General features: G+C 37.7%; 3 protein-coding genes across 5 annotated transcripts; 1 reads left to right on the top strand and 2 right to left on the bottom strand.

Annotated features, from left to right (window-relative positions):
* Positions 1-676: 676 nt before the first annotated feature.
* LOC143884485 (uncharacterized) lies at positions 677-10,257 on the bottom strand. Of its 2 annotated transcripts, XM_077388100.1 has the most exons (8): positions 9,954-10,257; positions 8,055-8,867; positions 3,951-4,485; positions 3,610-3,710; positions 3,420-3,509; positions 3,216-3,343; positions 1,101-1,280; positions 677-903 (listed from the first exon to the last, which is right to left on the bottom strand). In XM_077388100.1, exons 2-7 carry the CDS (start codon positions 8,850-8,852, stop codon positions 1,136-1,138), a joined length of 1,797 nt encoding a protein of 598 aa, XP_077244215.1. In that variant the 5' UTR covers positions 8,853-8,867; positions 9,954-10,257; the 3' UTR covers positions 677-903; positions 1,101-1,135. The 2 variants fall into 2 exon arrangements, with proteins under 2 accessions (XP_077244215.1, XP_077244214.1); XM_077388099.1 differs by lacking the exon at positions 677-903 and having other exon boundaries at positions 934-1,280.
* Positions 10,258-11,378: 1,121 nt separating this feature from the next.
* LOC143883264 (pentatricopeptide repeat-containing protein At2g13600-like) lies at positions 11,379-14,885 on the top strand. The gene has a single exon (XM_077386609.1). The coding sequence runs from the start codon at positions 11,572-11,574 to the stop codon at positions 13,819-13,821; it is 2,250 nt and encodes a 749-aa protein (XP_077242724.1). The 5' UTR covers positions 11,379-11,571; the 3' UTR covers positions 13,822-14,885.
* A 5,086-nt stretch (positions 14,886-19,971) lies between these two features.
* LOC143883261 (Pectin lyase-like superfamily protein) lies at positions 19,972-23,699 on the bottom strand. 2 transcript variants are annotated; one of them, XM_077386604.1, is made up of 8 exons: positions 23,342-23,699; positions 22,592-22,720; positions 22,234-22,401; positions 22,079-22,114; positions 21,702-21,909; positions 21,213-21,294; positions 20,957-21,065; positions 19,972-20,786 (listed from the first exon to the last, which is right to left on the bottom strand). In XM_077386604.1, the coding sequence occupies exons 1-8, from the start codon at positions 23,642-23,644 to the stop codon at positions 20,406-20,408; spliced, it is 1,416 nt and encodes a 471-aa protein (XP_077242719.1). In that variant the 5' UTR covers positions 23,645-23,699; the 3' UTR covers positions 19,972-20,405. The 2 variants fall into 2 exon arrangements, with proteins under 2 accessions (XP_077242719.1, XP_077242721.1); XM_077386606.1 differs by lacking the exon at positions 22,079-22,114.
* Positions 23,700-24,219: the final 520 nt, after the last annotated feature.

Genomic DNA, 24,219 nt, shown 5'->3' with positions numbered 1-24,219 from the left:
GTGCAATAAGACATGCCAGCCCAATCCACAGCGCAAACTAGTGCGAGCTTCAAGTTACAGATAGAGAAATTTTACAGAATCTGGACATGGCTGAGAGATATCTCTAGCTTCAATGGATGGTAGACAATAAAGACAATGCACTGGAAAGGGAGGGCCTCAAGAGAATACTACAGTAATGTTACTATACATGGTTAGGAATATACACAAGAAGACGAAATTTTAGTCAGTTCTACAAGAGAGATTCCATATTAATCGAATAACTTCACTGCATGCATATATCAGTGGACTGCTAATAGGCTATTCTAAACAAAGCCTTATATGTCTACATTCAAGGCCTGGGGTTTAGGGTTTATAGTTTAAGGATTAGGGATTTCGAATTTAAGATTTTAGGCTCAAGGATTCATGGCTTAGCATTTTGTGGTTTAGGCCTTAGGGATTCAGAATTCAGTTTATGGTTTATGTATTCGAGTACGGTAAATGTCCCAAAAAGCAAAGAAGAGATCTAGTGTAGATTAGCCAAGCCGTCCTTGATCTGAAGGTTGGATTGTAACAACACCTTGAGTTCAAGGTACTTCCTATTCATAATTCCACCCGTGTATGAGGACAACCACAAACCCCGGACCAATCACCGGTGAAAAGGGACTTGACCATCTTCTAAAAAACATCCAAAAGGGGATTCAAGAGAAGCCAGACCTTGAAGACATGTGATTACCATAAGCAATCACTAATGTACTTATTCAACTTGGCCCAAATTTAAAATAATAGATAGCATTAGATAAAGTTGGAGAAAGCAGGACACACAAATAGCTACTATGCTGGTTGATGCTAGAGCAAACATTGCCTTCTTGCGCAGACTTCCATACGTTTTGGAATCCCAAAATGACTTTTCGCCAATTTAAGAACCTAACAGCAAGGAGAGATTTAAAGTCACAATTGATAAATGCTTGCCCTGCTTCCATTATTAATGAATGAGAACCACATCACAAATCTATACATCAATGGAGATCTAACATGAAGAGTAACAACTTTAATGACAAGAGGATAGGAAGAAAGTGCTCCACATTTTGGGATCAGTAAAAGATATTCACAAGTGTGCTTACTTTGAAAACACCACGGGAGAGAATTGGCAATCCAATTAGCAGGATGTGACTGGTTGCATCCTTCCATTTATCACTCGATAGCACTGAAGACTGCAGAGAGGGAGATTGGATTTCGAATCCCTGTATTTGTATGAATTTGTACAAGAAGGCCCTGCACATTTCTCCCGAGGTGGGGGATACCTGATCCAAAAGAAAGTAAAAGAAAAGATTGTAAACCTCAAATCTTACTAGGATGGTAATGCATACCTAGATCTGATCAAGATCAACATGGAAAGGATGAGATGGAGCAAAAGGCAAGCGTGGACATGTCGTTAAAATGAAATGGACCATTTTGCAAAGAATTTACTGAAAAACTGAATGAATCATTGTAATGAACAAGTTATCTGACAAAATTTGATGCACAATGATCCAAGGAAAAAGAATATTAAAGCAATCTATTTTGCCCGGGCATAGGAGGTTTGAGTATAGGAAATTTGGAATGTGGGTAAATCTCATCCTCCAAACCTAGAATCTTTGGATAGAAACATCTGAAGGAGATGGTTATGACAAGAACTGGTTATAACTCATAAGTACAGTCATGTTAAAATATCACCTCAATATTTCATTTGTTAAATGCATGTTTTAAAATATTCACAAATTCCGTACATTGTTCTGAAAATCAAACGATTTACGACTCAATTCTTACGATTCAAACATATATTATGGATTTCAATTTGAATCCCATGATTGAATCATAATTTGTCTGAACCTTGCAATTTTCGATTGAATCTTACGTTTCGATCATAAATTGTACAATTCATACAATTTATCCTAATTAAGTTTTGTTTAAAAAAAATAGGATTTTCTCTCAAAATACCCCCTTCCCTTTTCATTAAAAGAAGCCTTCGAAAATCTTCTCCTGGGAAGAAAGAAAAAGGAGGAGTTCGAAAGCATCAAAGTAGTTTGAACCAATCAAGCACAGTGCAAAGTGCATGTACTTCAGGCCATTACTTACATCGAGGAGATGGACGACTATGATGTGGACAACATTGATGACTTATCAGTTTTTTATAATTGGAATTTGTCATTTGATGTTTGAGAGTTTGAGCATTGATAGGATCTCGTATCTTTTATTACTTTTCAGATTATTACACAATACGCATGGATTTGGATGGGAAATAGGTGATTAGTATGCGACAACAAACAATTCATATTATGATAATAAATTATGGCAGTTTCGATTAAAATTAATAGATTTGGATGAAAGTGAATAATTACATATTTTATTATATATATATATATATATATATATATATATATATATATATATATATATATATATATGAGGAATAAGATTGTGCGCTTGAGCGCACCAAAGAAATGGTGCGCTCAAGTCGTTATAACGCCTCCCATTGGTTCCTGTATGTGGGACCCAAACATTTAAACCAGTGGGAGGCGTCATAACCGCTCAAGCGCACCATTTTTTTAGTGCGCTCAACACTTCTCTCTCTCTCTCTCTCTCTCTCTCTCTATATATATATATATATATATATATATATATATATTTGAATTAGTCTTACGATTTACGATCCGATGCGATTCAACACCTATTACGATTTATGATTTGATTCTGATTTTTAAAACATGGGTTCTGCATGTGTCAAAGCTGGAACTGTTTCTGAGCAATGTCAGAGAAATTGATTAGTAGGAAAAATGGTTAGATTATTAATCCTAATGGTGCAGGCCGACCTCGCTCGTATTCCTAAAAGATTACAGCCTTTCTATATTGGTAAGTGATATTATGACAAGACATGAGTGCAAAACCTGATAGGTGTGTGCAGTCACAGCAGTATTAATGTGTTGGAACACCCATTATAACTCTCTGGTTAAGGATGTTTTTGGGTAAGGGTTGCATAAGGACGGGTGACCTCTTAGAAAGTCCTTTTGTAGCGACCCTCATTTTCTTCTTTTTACCATCTCTAGGTTAGGCTAACAAAAGCCAAGAAATAAACAAGGGGCAAGGCTGCTTGACCAATCTGAATGTAAACCCTGTTTACTTCTCTTCTATGCATCTAGACTTTCTAATTAGTTGTTAAAGGTAGTAGTACCATGCGCACACGCACAGGAATCACTAACCTGCAAGTTGTGGAATTGAAAATGGTAGGAAGCCCAGCATCTTCGGAGAACGAAACAATAGTACCAGTTGGTCCCAAGACCCACCGCACTGTGTTAGACCCAAGAACCATAGAAGCAGCGGCCTTCTCCTATATATGAAGTAAAATAACAATTAAGTACAGCCCCCAGGATTAATCACCAAGCACGGAAGCATAACGGAACTACCTGTGCCATTTCAGTCCGTTTTCTACGGAGCTTATCTTGCAGTGTCTCTTTATTTCTGTCGTGACCCAAGATTTTCCTTATTGCTTCTGCCTGTAAGAGGAGATTATCAAATTCCCAAAACATCGCAAGGATTCAACTTTCAGGAAGAAGAAAAAGCCAAAAAAAAAGAAGGAAATATCAAATAACAAACCTGGATCTCCTTTGATGCTTTTTCTACTTGCATCCTCCGCCGTTGAGCCGCCTCCGCTTTCTTCAGCTGTTGCTCCAGATCTGGGATCTTCTCTTTTATCCCTATAGGAAAATGGTAACGATTGAGATCTGTCAATCGTGTAAAGGACTTGAAAATAGTGTAAAGGAAAAAAAAAGAGAGTAAATGGGCCATGTATTCTGTTAAAAATCAGCGCGAAAAGGCCAATAGCCAATCTGTCATGGGTATTCTTCAAAATAAACACTACATCATGAAATCCAAAGTAGAAAAATGAATGAATGAAAATTGCAATTTGAAACAAAACGGAGAGCAAAAGGAACTACTTTTTTGGCCAGTATGGGGTAGCTCATCTGGAAACTCGAACAACTTTGCACCAGCACCAGGGTCTGCCTCTCTGATGGACTGAAGGGCCCTTTGTCGTGCTGTAAGGGAAACTTCTCGCTTCTCATTAACTGAAAAACCAACTAAGTCTTCCCTTCTTCTCTTTTGGCTTTTTAAATCAAGTTCAAGATCCAAGTTTCCAATATCCTCAAAATCTTCAGCATATGCAGAGTCTGCATTCCTTCTCTTAAAACCCCGATTCTTATGATATGGAACCTCATTATCATTTTCATTTTCATCATCACTATTTTGCCCATCTAGCACGCGCCTCTTTGGAACTCTTGTACTCTTACGAACCGGCTGAAAGGCAGCAACATCAACAACATCATTCCCCTTGCTCTTTCGATATGTGCTTCCATTAGATGTTTTGTTTCTTGGGTCCTCCATCATAGAATGTCTATCAGTCCGAGACTTGGAAAGAGTAAAACAATGTTTCACTGCTGTTAGAGGATGGTCACATTCATCGTCTGTGTTCCCCTGGATGAAGGAAAGTTCATAGTTAGGAGAGCAGTCTTTACTGTAAGACAAGAAAACAACGATTGCTAAATTTAGAATTTCATATATTTTGCTTCCTTTTGAGCAAGTGATGAGTCGATTGGACAACATAGAAACTGCAGAAAACATAACAAAAAATTGCAACTTGGGTAGTTCAGTGAAAACACACATATTTGGTGTTTCCCTTGTGTTTTATATATGTATCTCTTGAAGTTTCTTTATTGTTTTCGAAAAATTTCTACCACATTTTTAAGATGTTTCTCACTATCGATTCTTCGTTTCGCATTTTCACCGCTTCCGTTTCACGTTTCACTTCTCGAATTCATTTCCCAATATGGTAATAATGGTCCAACAGAGTGGATATATGGTCATGAACACATTGATTGTGTTAGATTCTGAAATCCATGCCCATGGTGCATTGCAGAAAAATTCAACATGGGTAGATGGCCAAAATAGAATCCACGACAACATGCATTACCCCCTGCAATGTCTTGATTCTCTGATTTTTTTGCCCACCCATGATATGGTGGGCGTCTGTCTTCTAGGGGACAAGTTCACTAGGTTGAGCGTGTGGTGAAAAGTAATGGAATAGAGGAAAGACTAAAGAGAAGAAGAGAAAAAAAAAATAGAATAAAGAGAGGTCAAGAAACGGAATTGTGGAATAAGGTTGTGTTGTGTCCCATTGTGGAGCATTCCCTGATTTTATTAAGTTTTCTATTAGAAAATGATAGAAATACCCTTGCGTTAAGTATTTTTTATTTTCATTTTTTATTTTTGCGGCTGTGGTGGGGGGGGGGGTTGTTGTAAGCTAGGGTTGAAGCTGCGACCTCAATGTTGAGATTCAAAGCCTCAACCATTGAGCTACAGGGCCAACCCCTGATTTAAGTTACATAGAAATAACGCCAGTCAAAAAATAAAAGTTCCATAGAAATAATTGAAATGAACATATATTCAACAATGCGGAGACCCAACACCAGTGTTGAGTCGGTTAGAGCAATTTCTCCCAAATTGCTCCCCAATCCTACCAGAGAGTCCTTCTTGCCTAATCTCTGACCATGCTCCCTTATTGTTCAGCACTTAAGAAGAGCTACGGCATCTTGCTCCATTTAGGTTTGAAACTTTGAACATGTTTTGTTAACTCACGAAGAATTCAGACCCTTTTGTTCACAATTGGTAAAGTCTAAAGTCTAAACCAATTTGAGCGCAGCACAGGAGCTCAGCTATTTCAAAAGCATAAACCTCTCAAATATGCCCTTCATTCTTGGAATTGGTCCCATTTTAATACTATTAAGTTGAGGAGTGGTCAAATCAAGCAAGAGATCGACATTTTAGATAGGAAAGATAAATCGGGTCATCTAACTGAATCAGAGCATTTTTTAGATCAGCCTTAAAAAATGAAAGGGTAAGAATTAATCATCAGAGGAAAATATTATGGAAGCAAAGATCGACGGTTGTTGTTGGGGACCATAACTTCAAATTCTCACACTGTAATGCCACTTTTTGAGGTTGATGGAAACTGGTTAACAAGTTGAGAGTGGTGGGCTAGGAGGTCGAAGCCAAAAAAAAAGTCCTGGAGGAAGAAATCGTTAGTTACTTGTCTTCCCTATTTCGCTCAGACCAGTTATCTAGATCTTGGATATGTAGCAACTTCCCTCAAAATTCTAATGTGGATGCTTCGAGCCCTGAAGTTAGATTCTCTAGAGAAGAGGTCCGTAAAGCGGTCTTTTGCCTTGATAAGGATAAGACCCTTTATCCTATTCCTAATGGCTTCTCACTTAGTTTTTCTAAGAATTTTTATGAATTCAGAGATCATGCCGGTCATGGATGAAGTTTTCCTTTTCCATGGCACCAATAATGCCTGCAATGCTTCTTTCATATCCCTTAACCCTAAAGTTAGGAATCTAGTGGACACAAATGAATTTAGGCTGGCTAGGCTAATCAGAGTATACAGATTCTATCCAAAGTCCTCTCTAATAGGATTAAGAAAGTGTTGCATGTCTTGTGTTTATTGAGGAGACAATGAGTCAAAAAGTAAACTGAGGCAAATCAAATCAAGTGGTGGGATTCAATGTCGACCAATTGATTACGAATACCTACACCTCTATCATTGCATTTAAGATGGATGCCCTTCTGATCAAATGTCTTAGCCTCCCACTGAAATAGGGGACCCTTAATCCCAATGATTGGGATCTGATCATTTAAAGAATTGAGACCAGACTAGAGACATGGAAGAGTAAGTAGTTGTCCTTGCTTGGAAAAATAACCATGTCAAAGGCCTCTCTATCGAAAAAAAAAACCTACTTATTTCTTATCTATGTATAAAGAGAACCAAACAGAATTTTCTATGGAATAATGACTTTACCGTTAGTTGGATTTGTCTAATTAATCGGAGCCAAGTCTGCCAACCCAGGATGTGTGGTGGTCTTGGGATAAAAAAAAAATCATAACGCAAAACTCGGCTCCACTTGTCAAGTGGTGGTGGAGATTTTTCGACAAAAAAAGGGAATGATGGACATGGGTTAATTACTCCAAGTAACAAAGGGAGGGTAGCTGCATTCAACTTGGTGAGTGGAGGGGAGATTACTCCATGATATGGAATTCTTTGAAATCTGATTCTTGAATTTCCGCTCCAATGTGCTATATTGTGTTTGGAATGGGGCAAATATCTTTTTGGCCTTCAGTAAGCCTGTGGCATCTGCATTCCGAAACCTTTATACCATATCACTTAACTCTAGAGCTGTAGAGCATCATCTGTGATCATTTTGATACTACTTTTGATACTCCAGGACCTAGGAAGGTGATCATGCCTATCTTGAGGGAAGGGATATCCCTAACGACTTCGAAAGAATATCTTACCCAATCTGAAAAGTTACGGGACCTCTATAGATCGTCGAGTGATCATATGGATGAGTTAATCTAAAGCCTGATCAAAGTGGGGCATTTTTTGTTGAATCTTATTACATGATCATCACAAACATTCAAATATATACTAGGCTTCTCGGGTTTCTCCTAAAGTGACTCCATTCTTGTGGTGTGTCCTTCACGAGAAAATCCTAGCGCAGGACCAATTAATCAAAAGGAACATAAGTGACTTGTGATTACATTTTTTATGAGTTCCCTGTGGAGTCCTCTACTAACATATTTATTCAATGCCAGAAAAGTAGAATATATGGCAGTAAGGAAATTAACATACAAAACAACTAGGTTGTCACTACACAACTACAGATGATAGTGCAAAATTTTATGCCAAAAGTACTGAGGACACATGACCGTTACCTAATACCATGACTCGGTCAAGAGCCCAATTAGCCAGAAAGAGTTGTCCCGCAAAGATAGGCATCAACTAATGACAATGGGACTTTATCAAAAAAAAATAAAAATCACTGACCATTTAAAACTACTAATTTTTAAATGAGTTGGGTTTTGCTACCAGTTGATAGTTCAAGGTGGGACCCATAAGCAAGCTTCCTCTCAATTGATATCATCACATCCACACGGAGCCACAGACACACACACACAGCCAATTTCAATTATTAGAAACGGATGAGTACCTGGAGAATTAGCTTTTGACGGCGTCTAACATCAGGTGGATGAGTCTTTGATGCTGAAGTTTCCGAAGGAACCCTAAGCTTGGTGTCCTTGGAACTCTCACTGTGACTTGCACTTATAGTATGAGTAACCCCCCTTAACTTTAGTTTTACCTTTGTGGGCCTGTTTTCCTGGAACGAAGCACCTTCTAGATGCGCCAGTTTGGAATCAGCTTCAGAAAGGTCATCCTCAACAGCTTCATTCTGCAATCCATTTATAACACCAGAGGATTTCCGTTCATCTGTAACTTTGGAGTGCCTCAGATATTGGCCTCCAATACTTCTCCCACTAAACCTTTTGCCCTTTTCAACATGCTCATCCATGATTCTATCAAAGTCATCAATCTTTGGATGACTTGTCCAATCAGACCCACGGGTTTTGGCAGGAGCAAGAACACCTTCGTTGCATCTCAAATTTGAACTGGGCTTATGATTCCCTTTAAAAGGCACAGCCTTTGAACTTCCTGTCTGATTCCCAAAGTCATCCATATCATGTTTCCGCTTGAATGTCTCCCCAGATCTCCCCGGCTCCATTTCATGCTCATTTTCATCATTTGAAAGCCTACTCAAATTTACAATGCTGCTTCCATTACAGGAAGGCCTCATGTCAGATGGGGAAGTTGTCAATCGAGATAAACGGTCATGATCGTAATAACTACGAAATGTATGTGATGATAGAGTTCGAGGTTTTCTGGAAGCAAATGTCCTGGGCTTCCTGACACCCTTTACGGTGTCAAAATCCAGACCTTCAGACCTTTCCATGGAAGAGAACAAATCCTGAGATGGCAGAGTAAGAAATGGGATCAGACTCCAATAATCTCCTGAATTAAGCCTATGAAAAAAAAATAATGTCATTGATAAAATTTCTGATTAAATAGAAAAAAACTTTGATGCATTTTCATTCCACGGAGATTAGCATTAAAAATTGTAGGCTTGTAAAATAAAAGGCTTTATGAAATTTGTTGATGTCAAAATACAGAAATAGAACCAACTGTTTGAAACAACTGCTTCGGCTTTGGCATTGTCAGATAGCCTTTGTAACATTAAGTTTAGGTGCAGCAAATTATTGAATTCACACAGAGCACCAAGCTCAATTACGATCTCCACGAGATCAACCAAGCCATAGCATCAATAAAACCGATTCAAAACGTGAAAAGGCTAGATCACAAAATAAACTACAGAACCACGGAATAGGTGGAAAAACTTAATAGCTCCTTAAGTTGCTATGAATGAAGCTCCTGATAGAATAAAAATAGATGAAATCAACAATGAAAAAAAAATGTTGACATCTGACCAGAGCATGCCAAGTAATCTATGACGCCAACCAAACCATCGAAACACCATTTCCACGCAGCAACTAATACTTAGTAAGAGCAATTTGAAATTTTTAAGAAAAGTAAACTCACAAAAATCAAAACTGATATACCTTGAGGTGCAGTAAAGCAGACTAGAAACACAAAACATGAAACGCGGATGAAAGAAAAGGGACACAGTTGAAGAACAGGTAGTAGTATAGGAGTGAAACAACCAATTACTCCAAAAGCTTAAGCTGTTGGAGATGGTGTTATTTAATCTTTTATACTTTAACAAGGAAGAAACAACTCTACATTTCCATTACAAACAACAGATCAAAACATTAAATAAGCAGTTAAATGAATCAATTGCTACAAAACTTACTGAGAGCCACAGATCAACCAGATTATAATCAGGAAAAAAAATGCTAATAGGTAGTCACCACTAAAGATCAATTTGTTCAAAAAACAATCTTCTAAACCATAAAATCAACAATTACACTAGAAAGAAACAGTGAATTTGGCATCCAAATAAGTAAACCCAAAACCCTAGATAAATGTGTAAAATTACCCTTTATAGCTCCAAAACCCTAGATAAAACCCTAGGAAGTAAAAAAGAGGTAGACGAATCAACGCTGCCTGTAGGGAGAATCAGCGATAATTCATGATGAAGGAAAGCACGAATCTTGACGAGAAAGGTCTTAGAGAACGAGGGTGGGAGAAAATGGGAATTTCGGGCTAGGATTTGGTCGTTTCTGTGAGAATGATACGATGAGGATGGTGATGATGATGATGATGCGTGGGCGTGGGCGTGGGCGTGGGCGTGGGGCTTCTGGTTATGGATGACCATCATGATCATGAAAATGATGATGGCCAGATAAATGAGAGATTTTATATGGTCTAAGGACTTACAACAATACGGTAGGGGCACCGCCCTTGATATTTGATCCATCCAACAGCGCTCTGCTGTTGGATCAAATGTCAAGGGTGTTACTTCCACCGTACAAAGGCCTTATTTTTGTAAGCCCTTACACCGTATAATTTCTCGATAAATGAAACCATATTCTCTCTCTTTCTTCTTGTCGAGTATCTCTAACGAGCGCCGGATTAAATATCAATCGCAAGGTCGGAATCAACGGGTGCGTTTCTGGATTCAGGAATCGGAATCGGAATTAGATCACTTTGGAAGCGAATTGAAATAATATATTAAAATAAAAATTAAATAAAAAATTTCCGTAAATGAATTGAAAAAATATATTATAATAAGAAATTATTTAAAAATTTCATTTCAAAAGGAGCCGCGTGAGAAACAGTTCTAGCATCTTCCCACCTTCAATTCCACCCTCGTGTGTCATGTCATATTTCTCTTTGAATCCATTTTTTTTTAATGGAACAAAATATCAGAATTAGAATAGGATATTGATTCCGTTGCCTGATTCCAGCATGGCCAACTTCCAATCGGGCTTGAGAATTGAAATGCATCTTTGGAGAGTCAAGTTTTATGATGCAGATTTCCATTTTCCACTTAATTCGATGAGAATTTTTATAGGGATTTGCTTGCGTCCATGGCAGAAGGCATTTCACAGATGGTCTGTTGTCAGGTCTGTTGCATCTGACAGCAGCCACCTCGTGAATGAAGACAAAATATGCTGCTTCCATTGTGCGCTTGTTTATAAATCAAAATTTTAATACTAACTTAAATAATTTGGATTTAATGTGGATTCAGGGGTGCAATACTATCCTCATGGGGTTTCCATACTTGTGTCCCTTACCAGTATATTAAAAAAAAAGGCTTCCATTCAAAAGCTTGACAAGCATGTTAAAAACAAGCATTTCTTCCTATACTTTTACACAATTCATCTTTTTTTGGTGTGTTTATAAGCAACCCAAGATGACAAGCTACAAAAATAAGCAATGGTCCCAATCAAGGACTATTAACCTGAAGGTTTAGATCAACAGTAAAAAAAAGATACATATTATTAGCTTCTATTACTAGGATAGGCGATAGGATAAATGTGGTATTTTGGTTTAAGCCTTAGGAAGGCCCAAAGTTAGGGGCTATTAAACGGAGGGTTTGGACCCAACCATGGCGCGCCTCACTCTATTACAGTCGAGTCTAGCATGAGAGGTACCCAAGTTCCCACCTTGAAAATTTTTGCCAAATTTGAACTTCATCTACACCTACACTCATGGCAAAAATCCCCATCAATTTCTCTCAAATTCTATCCACTTTTTCCTCATCTTTTTCACCAATGATCAAAAGAGCCGTTGGATTTAATCTTTCTTTCATCAACCCAAATACAGCCTTCCAATCTTATATCGAAACCTGTGGTTCTCTTTTCAAGGCATGTCCCCACCACAACCCAATCTCAAGTGGACAAGCCCTCCATGGCCATGTGATTAAGATGGGTATCTCATCAGATAGATTTATAGCCATCAAGCTCCTGATCATGTACTTAAATTGCAAGAAATCTATTGAACTTGATAAGATCTTCAGAGAGATTGATGGGTTTGATATTGTTGCTTGGAATTGTATGATCTCTGCCCATGCCCAAGTTGGCAATTTCGAAGAAGCATGCCGCCTGTTTGATGAAATGCCCGATAGAAATGCGGTATCATGGACTGCTTTGATTGCGGGTTTCATGAAATTTGGAAAAATTGATGATGCAATTTGGTATTTTGAGAGGAACCCATTTCAGAATGTCGTGTCCTGGACTGCAACAATCAGTGGGCTTATTCGAAACGGGTCGAATTTCAAGGCCCTTGTGCTTTTTCGTCGAATGTTTGGATGTGGAATTGCTCCAAATGAGATTACATTCACTTCTGTTGTTAGAGCTTGTGCTAGTGTAGGTAATTTTAGACTAGGGAGGAATGTTTTAGGATTGATTGTTAAAACCGGGTTCGAATGTGAATTATCTGTTTGTAATTCTTTAATTACGTTTCATCTTAGGATGGGTGACATTGATTTAGCAAGGCATGTTTTTTATGGAATGGAGGAAAGGGACGTTGTTTCTTGGACTGCAATTCTTGATGTGTATGTTGAGATGGGGGAGTTGAGGGAAGCTCGTCGGATATTTGATGAAATGCCTGATAGAAATGAAGTTTCTTGGAGTGCAATGATTGCAAGGTATAGTCAGAATGATGATTTCGAAGAAGCATTGGAATTGTTTTATCAGATGGTTCAGAGTGGTTTTAAGCCAAATATTTCGTGTTTTTCTAGTGTTCTTAGTGCCTTGGCCAGTCTTGAGGCTTTGCAACTTGGGAAAAATGTCCATGGTCATGTTATAAAAACTGGGATTGAAGACAATGTTTATATTGGTAGCCCACTAATTGACATGTACTGCAAGTGTGGAAAAACTAAAGATGGGCGTCGAATTTTTGACTTGATTTCAGAGAGGAACATAGTTTCTTGGAATTCTATGGTTGCGGGATATAGTTACAATGACGAGTTTGAAGAAGCTATGGAATTGTTTGAGCAAATACCCACAAAAAATGTTGTCTCATGGAATGCTCTAATCACGGGTTACGTGCAAAATGAACACTGTGAGAAAGTGTTTGATGTCTTTGATGATATGCTATTATCAGGGACAATGCCAAATGAATCGACATTTTCAAGTGTTTTACGTGCTTGTGCGAGTTTGGCATCCTGCGAGAAAGGAAAGAATCTCCACGGAAAGATCGTTAAGCTCGGAATGCAGTATGATGTTTTCATGGGAACTGCACTTACTGACATGTATGCAAAATCTGGCGATATCAAGAGCTCTAAGAGAGTTTTTGATAGAATGCCCGAGAAAAATGAGATCTCTTGGACTGCAATGATTCAAGGGCTCGCGGACAATGGGCTGGCAGAGGAATCTCTTGTTCGATTTGAGCAAATGAAGGGAACAACTGTGAATCCTACTGAATTTACTTTTTTAGGTGTTCTTTTTGCTTGTTCTCATTGTGGGTTGGTAGACAAAGGATTTGAGTACTTTGAATCAATGAAATCAGTTTATGGTATAAATCCAAGAGGGAGACACTATACATGTATGGTTGATCTGTTGGCTAGAGCCGGGCATCTTAGTGAGGCCGAAGAGTTCATTAAAACTATGCCCTTTCAACCAGAAGCTAATGCATGGGCAGCCCTATTGAGCGCATGTAGTAAGTATGGAAATGAGGAGATAGGGGAAAGAATTGCCGGTAAACTGTGGGAATTGGCGAAGGAAAATTCAGCAGGTTATATCCTGCTATCAAATATTTATGCTTCAGCTAGACGATGGAATGATGTTTCGAAGGTGAGGAGGCTAATGAGAGATAAAGGGTTGAAGAAATGCGGAGGGTGTAGTTGGATTGAGGTGAGGAACCAAATCAATACTTTCTTTGTTGGGGATGAATGCCACCCAGAGTCAGCCAACATTTATGGGATTTTAGAACTGCTGATGGCTGAGATGATTGTTTAATACGTTTTTAATTTAATCGGCTGAGTATTTTGTGAAGTTACAATTCCATGGGTCATGTACCCAAAGAATCAATAAGTATTATTAATGGAACTCAAACACTGGAATTCTCGACCGTAACTGAGTTGACATTCTAGTTCCTGGGGTAGAATCTGGAGGGTCCCACATTGAAAGTTCAAGGGACAATCATGTTAAATTCTACTTATATGGGTGGATGTCAAGGTTCAAACTTCAAAAACCCAACCACTGAGTGGTTGCATCACTACTTCCATGGTAAGATTTCAAGAACTTGCCCCCTTAAATGCTTAGAGATAATCAAGTGCAAGTTATTTTTCCATGGGAAGAATACGAAGGGTGTAGATTCTAGTTTCAGAGATGATCTTCTCAATATTTTATTTTCTTGGGCTAACCGTCCAAGCGCTTGTTTTGTGGTTGTTTTGGATAGCATCTGGACAACCGAACTGGCAACTTCGAATGAAAGATGCTGCAATTCTTCTATTGGTTTGATTTGATGTTGCAATTTCCTGGTGATTTTTTTTTTGTTGATCATTAAATTTAACGCACAGAGAACTGTCAATAGTAAGCGAGCGATTTCTTTTTTGACGAGGAATCAACTAACAGAAACGCCTTAAGAATTGTTACGTCAGATTATTCAGGAATGTGTGATGTCAGATTTACAGGAAATAGATGGGAGTGACTTTAAGGTGGGAGCAGAGAAGTGCAAGCCTGGTGCATTGAAGATAGTAGTAGAGCACATATGTTAGTTTTTTCAGTTAAACTCGGCAGTGTGGAGATAAAGGAAGAATGCAAAGTGATTGAAGAAACCACATTTGTAGTTCATCGTAGTTGTTTACTTGCAGATTTGACATTGATGAGATCATCACAGAATTCCCATGAATTCAGGATCCACTATGATGCCATGTTGTAAAGAAGAGACTGGTAAGGAAGAAAATTAAAGAAAAATAGATGAATATGTTTCTATTTTCTTCTCTGTGTTAGATCACTTATTCCTTTTTGTACATTTTTACTTGGACTAGTCTACCTTATGGATAGAAATCCTTTGATAAGCTGTTCATAGGATTTTATTGTTGAGTTCTATGCAGCAAAAACTGATTGAACTCAACTCTTGCACACACGAGAATGTGTAACTAACAATCTTCTCACTATTTTCTCTCAAGGAATATATAAATCCACAATGTCGATTTGAGCCTAATGACTAAATGGATAATTGATGATCAAGACGACAAGCGGCCTCCACAAGTGAGACCACCCTTATTGTACACTCTTGAATCTTTGTTGAGGAGTATGAGTGAAGACACTCTTAGTATGCTGTCTACATATAAGCCAACGCAAGAAGAAATAGAAGAAGAGAACAATACACTTTATTAACCTCTTCTCCACATACATGAGCCAAACTCAAAAGAAACCAAAAAAACAGCACTAGGTTCAAGCCAAAAGGGAGAAACTGAAGACTTTAATTTCTATTCTACTACTACTCTTTATAACAACTAAACCCTACAACTCTCGTGTATATTTATGGACTTTTCAAGGAAACTACTACTAGTAAACTGAACTTCTTAAAAAAAATAACTAAAATAGAAGAAAATACAAGCTTAAGCTCCTATTGAAACACAAGTACTCACTACTTTTGGCATAGGAACACTCTCTTATCACATCGATCTATTTCTAGACCAAGGAAGTGATTGGGCTCTCCCAATTCCATTTCAAATCTTACTGTAAGACTTGTTATAAACAAGCTATTCTTCGAAACTCAATCTCCATTCGTCCATTGGATGACTTTTAAGCTTCCAATTTGTAGCCTTTAAATGGATGGATAGAAGCAAAAAAGAAAAAAAGAGTAGAGATCTACATTCAATAAGGAAAGCCTCTACAAATCAAAGGGCTAATATAGTTTGAAAGGGAGAAATGGCAATCATTTGCAGATTAAATGAGTGAGTGGCCATCACTTGTTATTTCACATGCTCATGTCAAGGAGAAGTGAATCCATCCACCATATAATAGAGTTATTATACGATGAAGTCATATTTTTATGTGAAAAAGAATGGAAGGGCAAAAGTATAATAGAGGCCACTTGTTCAATAATTCAAATTGTTTATACGCCAGGCCTTTCTACATATGGTTCATTCATCAAAATTCTTTTGTCAAACTATCATAACCCTTTGATTTGTCGAGGTTTTTGTTATGAATATGGATCACTGCTTTTCATTTCTGTTATCCTACAGTTCTCTTGTAGTCTGGCAGTGATTCATCCCCGTAGGGGACTAATGTGCATGATGCTATGAATATTTCAGTAATTCTTAATGTAATAGTGAGTATATATATATATATATATAAGTTAAGTGAAGCTACACATACGTGTAGCTAACTTAGCTACACCGACGGCTTAAAATACAGTGAGCCCACATTGTTTGGGTGATCCAAACCATTCATTTGATAGGCCCTCACATTGATAGGGTGTGCCCAAAAAATCAGCTCCATTGGATGATCCCAACCTTCAAATTGTGGAGGCAAAAATGGACAGATTTGTGAAGGTTTTTACACGTCCATTTTTGCCTCCACAAATCGTAGGGTTGGAATGATCCTATGGAGCTGATTTTTTGGGCACACCCTATCTATGTGAGGGCCCATCAAATGAATGGTTTGGATCACCCAAACAATGTGGGGCCCACTGTATTTTAAGCCGTCGGTGTAGCTAAGTTAGCTACACGTATGTGTAACTACACTTTCTCTCTCTCTCTCTCTCTCTCTCTCTCTCTCTCTCTCTATATATATATATATATATATATATATATATATATATATATATATATATATATATATATATATATATACGCTCGAGCGTACCAAGCTTATGGTACGCTCGAGTGCCCAATCGCATATGGGCCCACTTTGTTAGGATGATCCAAAGCATTCATTTGAAAGGCCCTATCATAGATACGGTGTGTACCAAAAATCAGCTCCATAGGATCCTCCTATCCTATCCATTTGTGGAGGGCAAAATGGACAGACCACAAATCTGCCAATTTTTGCCATCCACTTTTGGAGGGGTTAGGATGATTCAATGGAGCTGATTTTTAGTGCACACCCTATCTATGATAGGGCCTTCCAAATGAATGCTTTGGATCACCACAAAAAATGTGGGACCCATGTGATTGGGGCACTCGAGCGTATCAAAAGCTCGGTACACTCGAGCGTACAATCCTTTTCCTCACACACACACACACACATATATATATATATATATATATATATATATATATATATATATATATATATATATATATATATATATATATATATATATATCACATTTTAGGATTACGGATATTATAGTTATGACATTCAAAGTAATGAAAGTCTCTTCTTTATAGGATATTGCTGAACCATGTAAATCTAATGTTTCCTTCTCTGTGTGTTTATATTTCTTGCATCTTTTCTTGTCATTGACTGCACATCACGTTTGATCCTTTTTTTTTTTTTTTTGTAGATTAGAGATCTCTCGGTTTTCGGCACACACATTTAAAGGCTTAGAAACGGCAAAGAAAAAAAAAATTGTACTGTAATAAGCTGAGCCTAGCTGCTAAAATGGTTTTGATAATTAACCAAGTGCCCCCTCTCTTGTCCATTTATATTTGCCGTATTTTTCCAAAGAAGAATTTAGGCATCCATTATGTAACAATTCTATATAATAAACCCAATTATCATGAGGCTCTTCTACTATGGAGGCACATGATTTTCTAAGAAAAAAATTACGAGTGAGCGCAAGTACGAGGGGATCCAAATTACTCAATGATCCAAAGTACATGCCATGTGGCACTTTTAGACTTGTCCACGTGTCACTTGCAAAGGCACAAACAAAAATTGGGTCTGGGTAGGAGAAAGAATTCAGCTTTCATTGTATTGGATGAAGGAATCGTATGAAAATTGCCACTCCCCTCTATCTCAACCCTCCTTGAAACTTTAGCTTTTCTTTTTCTTTCTTTCTTTCTTGCTGGTGCGCGTGCGATGAAATTCTCAAAGAGCCCAAAAGGGTATTGGGCGGTGCACGCAGATAGAGCACCCATTTTGGCAGTCTTTTTACTCTGTTATTTATTCTCTTATTCATGTTACCAAACAAATCCAATCAATCTATGAGTATGTTGGGTGGGCCATACAAGGTAATAATAATAATATGCCCAAATTCCCGTCCAACCTATGAAAATGATTTTTTGGGTTGATCAATCATCATATGAAAATGATTTTTTTGGGCACAACCTATTTATGAAGGGACGGTTTGGATCATCCTATGGTGTGGCCTGTACATTCCTTTTTTTGATAGGTAAGCTGGGATCAAACATGAGACCTGAAGGTTTAGATGCAAAGCCTCAACCATTGAGCTACATGCTCAACCCCAGGACCATACAGTACTATTAGGAAAATACTGGACTTTACGGGCTTACACTATATAAAATCTCTCTTTCTCTCTCACACACACATATGAGTTGATTTAGAAAAATAGGGGCGTCAACTGGCCTGATATGGATATAACATGCCTATATTAATTTAGGCGCAATCTTGAAATATGAATTTGAAAAGGGCTGGACAGATTAAAATTAGTGTCCAAGATCCCTTTTAATCGGATATCATCTTGAGGATCCATTGACATCCCTAAGAAAATCACTTCTTAATAAAGAGAGCATTTCTATGGGTTGATTCTTTGTCATACAGAGCAATTTTCAATTTTCTCATAAAATTTTGAGGAATGCTAAATTAAAGGGTGACCTTGCAAAGACCCAGGCAAAAGGGAATCCCATTGGATCCACATCACACAAATGCAAATATGACTGCAATGAAAAATACAAAATTAAAGGAGTGATAAATGTTCTGAGATTACATGGATCCAATGGGGCACCCCTCCACCTGGGTTTTTGCAAGGGCGCCTTCCTATTAGCATTCCTCTCTTAGTTAAATTATTATCTAGAAAATTTGTCTAAGGAAGAGAAAAGAAAAACATCTCTCTTTTTTGTAGGGTTCCATGTTTTTTTGTTTGAAGAGTGAAATATTGGCAGGCCTCCCATTCAGTGGTGCTTCCATTATTCCCTACTAAGAATAAAACCCATATCTTCTTTTTGCAGGAGAATATTGTCATATAGAACTCTTCCTTTGAGAATCCTACAGCTTTTGGCTTTTGCTCTTTCACAAAGCCAAAAAGAAGCTTCTTTTGAAAAACAGTGTGGTTGCCCCAACTGGAGTTTTTATATGATGTCCTCTTGTACTTGCCTGTTTTGTTTTTTGAAGCAGTACAGTGGGACCCACCTTGTTAGAAGATCAAAACCAATCCTAACCCTCTACAGAAGTCCAGTGGGACCTACCCTGTTTGAAGTTTTATTAACGGGATTTGCTAGCGTCCATCGCGCAGAAGGCATTTCGCGGATGGGCTGTTGCATGTGAGAGCAGCCACCTCGTGAATGAAGACAAAATCTGCTGAAAAGTGAGCTTGTGTGGCTGCTCTCACATGCAACAGCCCATCTGCGAAATGCCTTCTTCGATGGACCTAGTAAATCCCTTTATTAAAAATGCCAATAAAAGGGAGTTTATTTTGAAAAGGGGAAATGATAATTCCACAACTTTTCTCGGTATTTCTACCTGTCAGTTTGCCTTTTCCTGAAAATGAAGAAAAAGGCAAACAGAAGGAGGTGAAAATATCATTTATCTTTGAAAAAAACATGAAGTTGTACTCAGAAAGGTTTTGAGTTCTGTCTTTGACTACTATTATTACCATTACAACAATACTACCAACTATTAATGGACTTACTACTGTACTACAACTATGTTTTCTACCTGTTGAGGCTACTATCTTTTGGAGATATACACCCATTGTTCTATGTATTCTCTTACCAAATCCACAAAAGAGTTGAAGTACCCATATACAAAACCCCACTTTTTAATAGAGCATGACACTTTCCATTAACTGATATAACCTCACTGACAGAACAGCTGGGATCCTTTACAAGGTAACTAACATAACAACAAATGATACACACCCATTATTCAATGTATGCTCAAAATCCTTATCAAATCCACAAAAGAGTTGGAAATACCCATATACAAAACCCACTTTTTAAAAGACCAAAACACTTTCCATTAGCTGACATAACCACACTGACAGAACAGCTGCGATCCTTTGCAAGGCAACTACCAAACAACAAAAGATATACACACATTATTCTATGTATGCTCAAAATTCTAATCAAATCCACAAAAGACTTGGAGTACCCATATACAAAACCCACTTTTTAAAAGACCAAAACACTTTCCATTAACTCTTTTAACCTCACTGACAGAATAGCTGGGATTCTTTACAAGGAAACTACCAAACAATACTTAGTTATTCAGCTTTTCTCAAGTTTTTTTAAACTTACTTGATCCCTTGAACTGAAAACACTAAAAGAAACCCATCACCTTTCTGCAATGAAACTGCAGAAGGGAAGCATGTAATTACAAGGTTTGCCACATGAAACAAACAAAGAGGTCATTCTCAAAGCAATGTAACACCCTAACAAGTCTACTTTGTTTTTTGTAACACCCTACCTTGTAAGGCTCTTGAACAAACTACCTCCCCTTTGTAAGCAATCCACACTTGAGGGGACTAGAGGAGCTTGTGATTCCCCATAGGACTTCCAGCACAAGGCCGGCCGGAATGTTCGGGATTCTGGCAATGGCGCTAGCTGGATGTCAATTAGGTCGACATCAGTGCATGGAACACTGTCACTACACGCGAGATGGATGGGTTGCACCGAATAAGTGCCACTGATCTGATTGTACTTAATGCCAGATATCGCCACCGCCCTCGTCTGGTTCTTGCAATATTTCTTGTCACAGTAATATTGGTCGATCATGATCGGAATTTTGACGTTGGAGACTTGGATGTTGGAAAATGAAATGCTCTTGACAGACCCAAGACCTCCCTAGAATGAAAAGATCAGGAGTTTTGTTAAATAAAGCTCCATAAATAAATAAAAACATGATTATGATAATTCATTAATGGTATATGTCACCATTTCTTTGGCACATACATTGCACACTGAATGTTTGGTCTATACATTTATCTGTTTTCTTCTGTTTGGAGAGTCCATACCTGCCATGTTTTGATTCTAACACCAGAGAGAGCATTTTGCACAGTGGTGTTCTCCACAGTGACATTGAAGACACATGCCAGAGAGTTGTCTTTCCCAAGGCCTCCTAAACTGTAAACACAATGAGAGATTGCAATTTAGTTGCCTGAAGATCTTGATTCTCGAAAATTGGTTCGAAAATATACTTCAATTGTAGCTGAAAATTTTCAAAACAGAGATGAGTTAGAATTTTGACTTTCTATTTTCTTGTATACTTACCTAATACCATGTCCAGGGCCACAATTTATGTGATGAACATGAACATTAGAGCAGCCTGTTTGTATGGATACACAGTCATCTCCTGGAAAAAAAGATAGAAAAAAAATTGGAAATCAATAGGTTGGGATTTTCTGATACAAACATGAGAAGTTGTGATTGATGAATGTTGATGTTTCTATGATCCAGACCATCGATCCAGTGGGCATCACTGTATAGATGATGTGATAGCCTTGGATTCGATCTCATCAGACAATTCTAACCGTCTGATCAGAAGACTAGGTTGTGGATTCTCAACGTTGATCACTACATGAATAGTACAGATCATTTTGTGAACCGATTGTGAGTCCAAAACTGATTAATGGACTCAAATTAAACATCATTTAGCTTGTATTATCTCTAATGATTTACAAATTAAGGCTCACCATCTAGTCTAATCTACATGTATAGAAAAAGGAGAGAAGGGAAATGTCAATGTCTTGTTCTTCTCACCACATCCAATGACAGAATGCTGAATTTCAACATCTTTTGTGTTTTGGAGGTGGATTCCATCGGTGTTCGGGCTGTTTTCTGGTGAAGAAATTGTGATATTGTTAACCTTAACAATGCTAGAATCATCAAATTTCAGGTGACACTGAGGACTGTTAATGATTGCTATGTCGCGAACTGTTACATTGCAGCTTCCATAGAATCTCAGTGCCTGACACAGAAGAGAAAATAAAATTGAGAATACAGAAACTCAGATTCAGTGATTTTTTTAATTTTGGAAAGTGAGATATCATGTGATTTAGAAACAAGAGAAAGCTAAAATCGAAGTACCCATTTGGTTTAAAACTAGGTACTAGAATGAGAAAAGGGGAAAATCTTACAGTAGGTTTTACATCTGGTAAATATTTTGATTTTTTCTGCAGAAATGAGTGGAATTTAGCTATTTTAATTGTAGGAATCATCATAGAAAGAGAGAAAAACATGGGCCTTGGGCCATTTTCCTTTTTCTTTAGGCATGTGAAGTTTTCGAACTGACCTGATTGTTGTGAACTTGAGAGAGATTCCACCAAGCAGAACCTTGTCCATCAACAGTACCAGTTCCTTGAATGGTAAAGTCATGAACCCACTTGAAATTTATCCATTGGAACAGATTGGATTTAGGCCAGGCAGATAGCTTGGGAGGAGCTAAGACGGTTCCATCTATCTGATTAAATTTCATTGAATCAGCTTTCTGTTTTCTCTATTTGGTCTTGTTATTTATTTCAACAAACCCAATAAAATATGCATGAACCAATAAAAGATGATGAAGACAATTATCATTTTGGATCTTCTTTTGATATATGTTTTTGGTTTTATATGAACATTGGATATTGAAGGAAAAGAGCATTACTGACCTGAAGAACAAGGTGAGGCATGCAAGGACCTTGGAGTGTTATTGGTCTGATGAGAAACCTGAATTCTGATGGGATTTCTAATGTAGCTCGAGGTACCATGCATGCAGCTTTCCAAGCAGCTAGAAAAGCCTGATGATTTTCCATATTCAGAATAATAACAACCACTTCATTTCTCTATAACCAGAAACCAATTCCACAATAACCGTGGCATTTTCATGTGAAACATATTCCTTTGCTGAAATAGAAATGGGTTCACAAGAAAACCATTGCAAGAGCAGATAAAAGCTCCTCTCTCTCTCTCTGTGTGTGTGTGTGTGTGTGTAGATTTTTTTATTTGTTTAAAATTTACTCAAGGAAGACTACTTGGTTAAAATAAAACCTGGGTCTGGAAGAAATTTGAATGCAAAAGCACTGAATGAAACAATGGTTTTCCAAATAATACAGCAATGCCAATCTAACTCAAACATGTTAAGATGAATATTCTAAAGGAAAATATATAAATGTATTCAGGAACTCAAACATGTGTTTCAAGAGAAATTGAAAAAATGGAAAACAAAAGAAAGGAAAAGGGCCATAGTTACAGGACCATGACTTTGTGATTTTTCAAGATATACAGTTCTGATAATCTGATGCCTCTATTCGAAAGTTAAAAAAAAAAACAGAGTAAAACCTATTCTAGACATAGGAAGATTTTCATGAAAATGGCATATAATACATTTCTTGAAGCAATTTTTTTTTTCTGTTTTTCACCTTTGAATCATCAGTAACTCCATCACCCTTAGCCCCAAATGACAATACATCGAAAATGCTCGAATGTGGCTCGTAAGAACCATCATTGTAAGGAGCTGGGGCAGGGATATAACTAGGAAAATGATCTGGGGCAGGGGGGATTTTTTTGTTATTATTTCCTCCTCTCTGGTTCTGATGTTTGTGGGCTCTGCTACTCTTTCCTTGGCTCTTCCTTGCATCCACTGAAATCGAAAGATGGGCAATAGAAATTACAATGGACAAAACCAGAACCAAGAGTATAGAGATATTCTTCTTTTTCTTCATCCCTGCAAACTTTTCTTATCTGTGATTTTTTTTTTTCTAAAATGAGCTCTTGGAGTTTGAGTTGGTGGTTTGCACGAAGAGAGGAAGGCAGTTATAGACAGTTTGTATAGTGCAAAGATTTAGAAATACCCCTGATATGTCTCTGAATTGCTTGTATACCCTTGCTTTGGAACTTTATGCACTATATTAAGTAGGGACTTGCTAGGCAATTTCGCGGCTGGCTTTTGCATGTGAGAACAGCCACCTCTGATGGATTAAATGAATAAGACAAAATCTGCCAGAAATTCCACATATGTGGCTCTCAAGTGTAAAAGCCAGCCGCGAAATTGCCTAGCAAATCCCATATTAGTAACATACCCCTAAACAATTTGAGAAAATAACTCCCTGACCTTTCTTACTTGTTTGTTATGGTTAAATGACCATTACTCCCTTTCCCTTTTAGGGAATGGATTTCATTGTTCGTAAATTGATGAGTTTTATTCAATTAGTTAAGGCTGAGGGAGGTTTCACTACTTTGACACTAGAAAAATACCAATGAGAGAAAATGAACAAAATGCCCATTTTTCGAAGTAAAC

The sequence above is a fragment of the Tasmannia lanceolata genome, unplaced genomic scaffold (genome assembly GCF_043159265.1).
Source record: "Tasmannia lanceolata isolate RefF3 unplaced genomic scaffold, GAP_Taslan_0.1 ptg000008l, whole genome shotgun sequence".
In the NCBI taxonomy this organism is placed as follows: Eukaryota; Viridiplantae; Streptophyta; class Magnoliopsida; order Canellales; family Winteraceae; genus Tasmannia; species Tasmannia lanceolata.
This window is presented reverse-complemented; position numbering and strand designations above follow the sequence as displayed.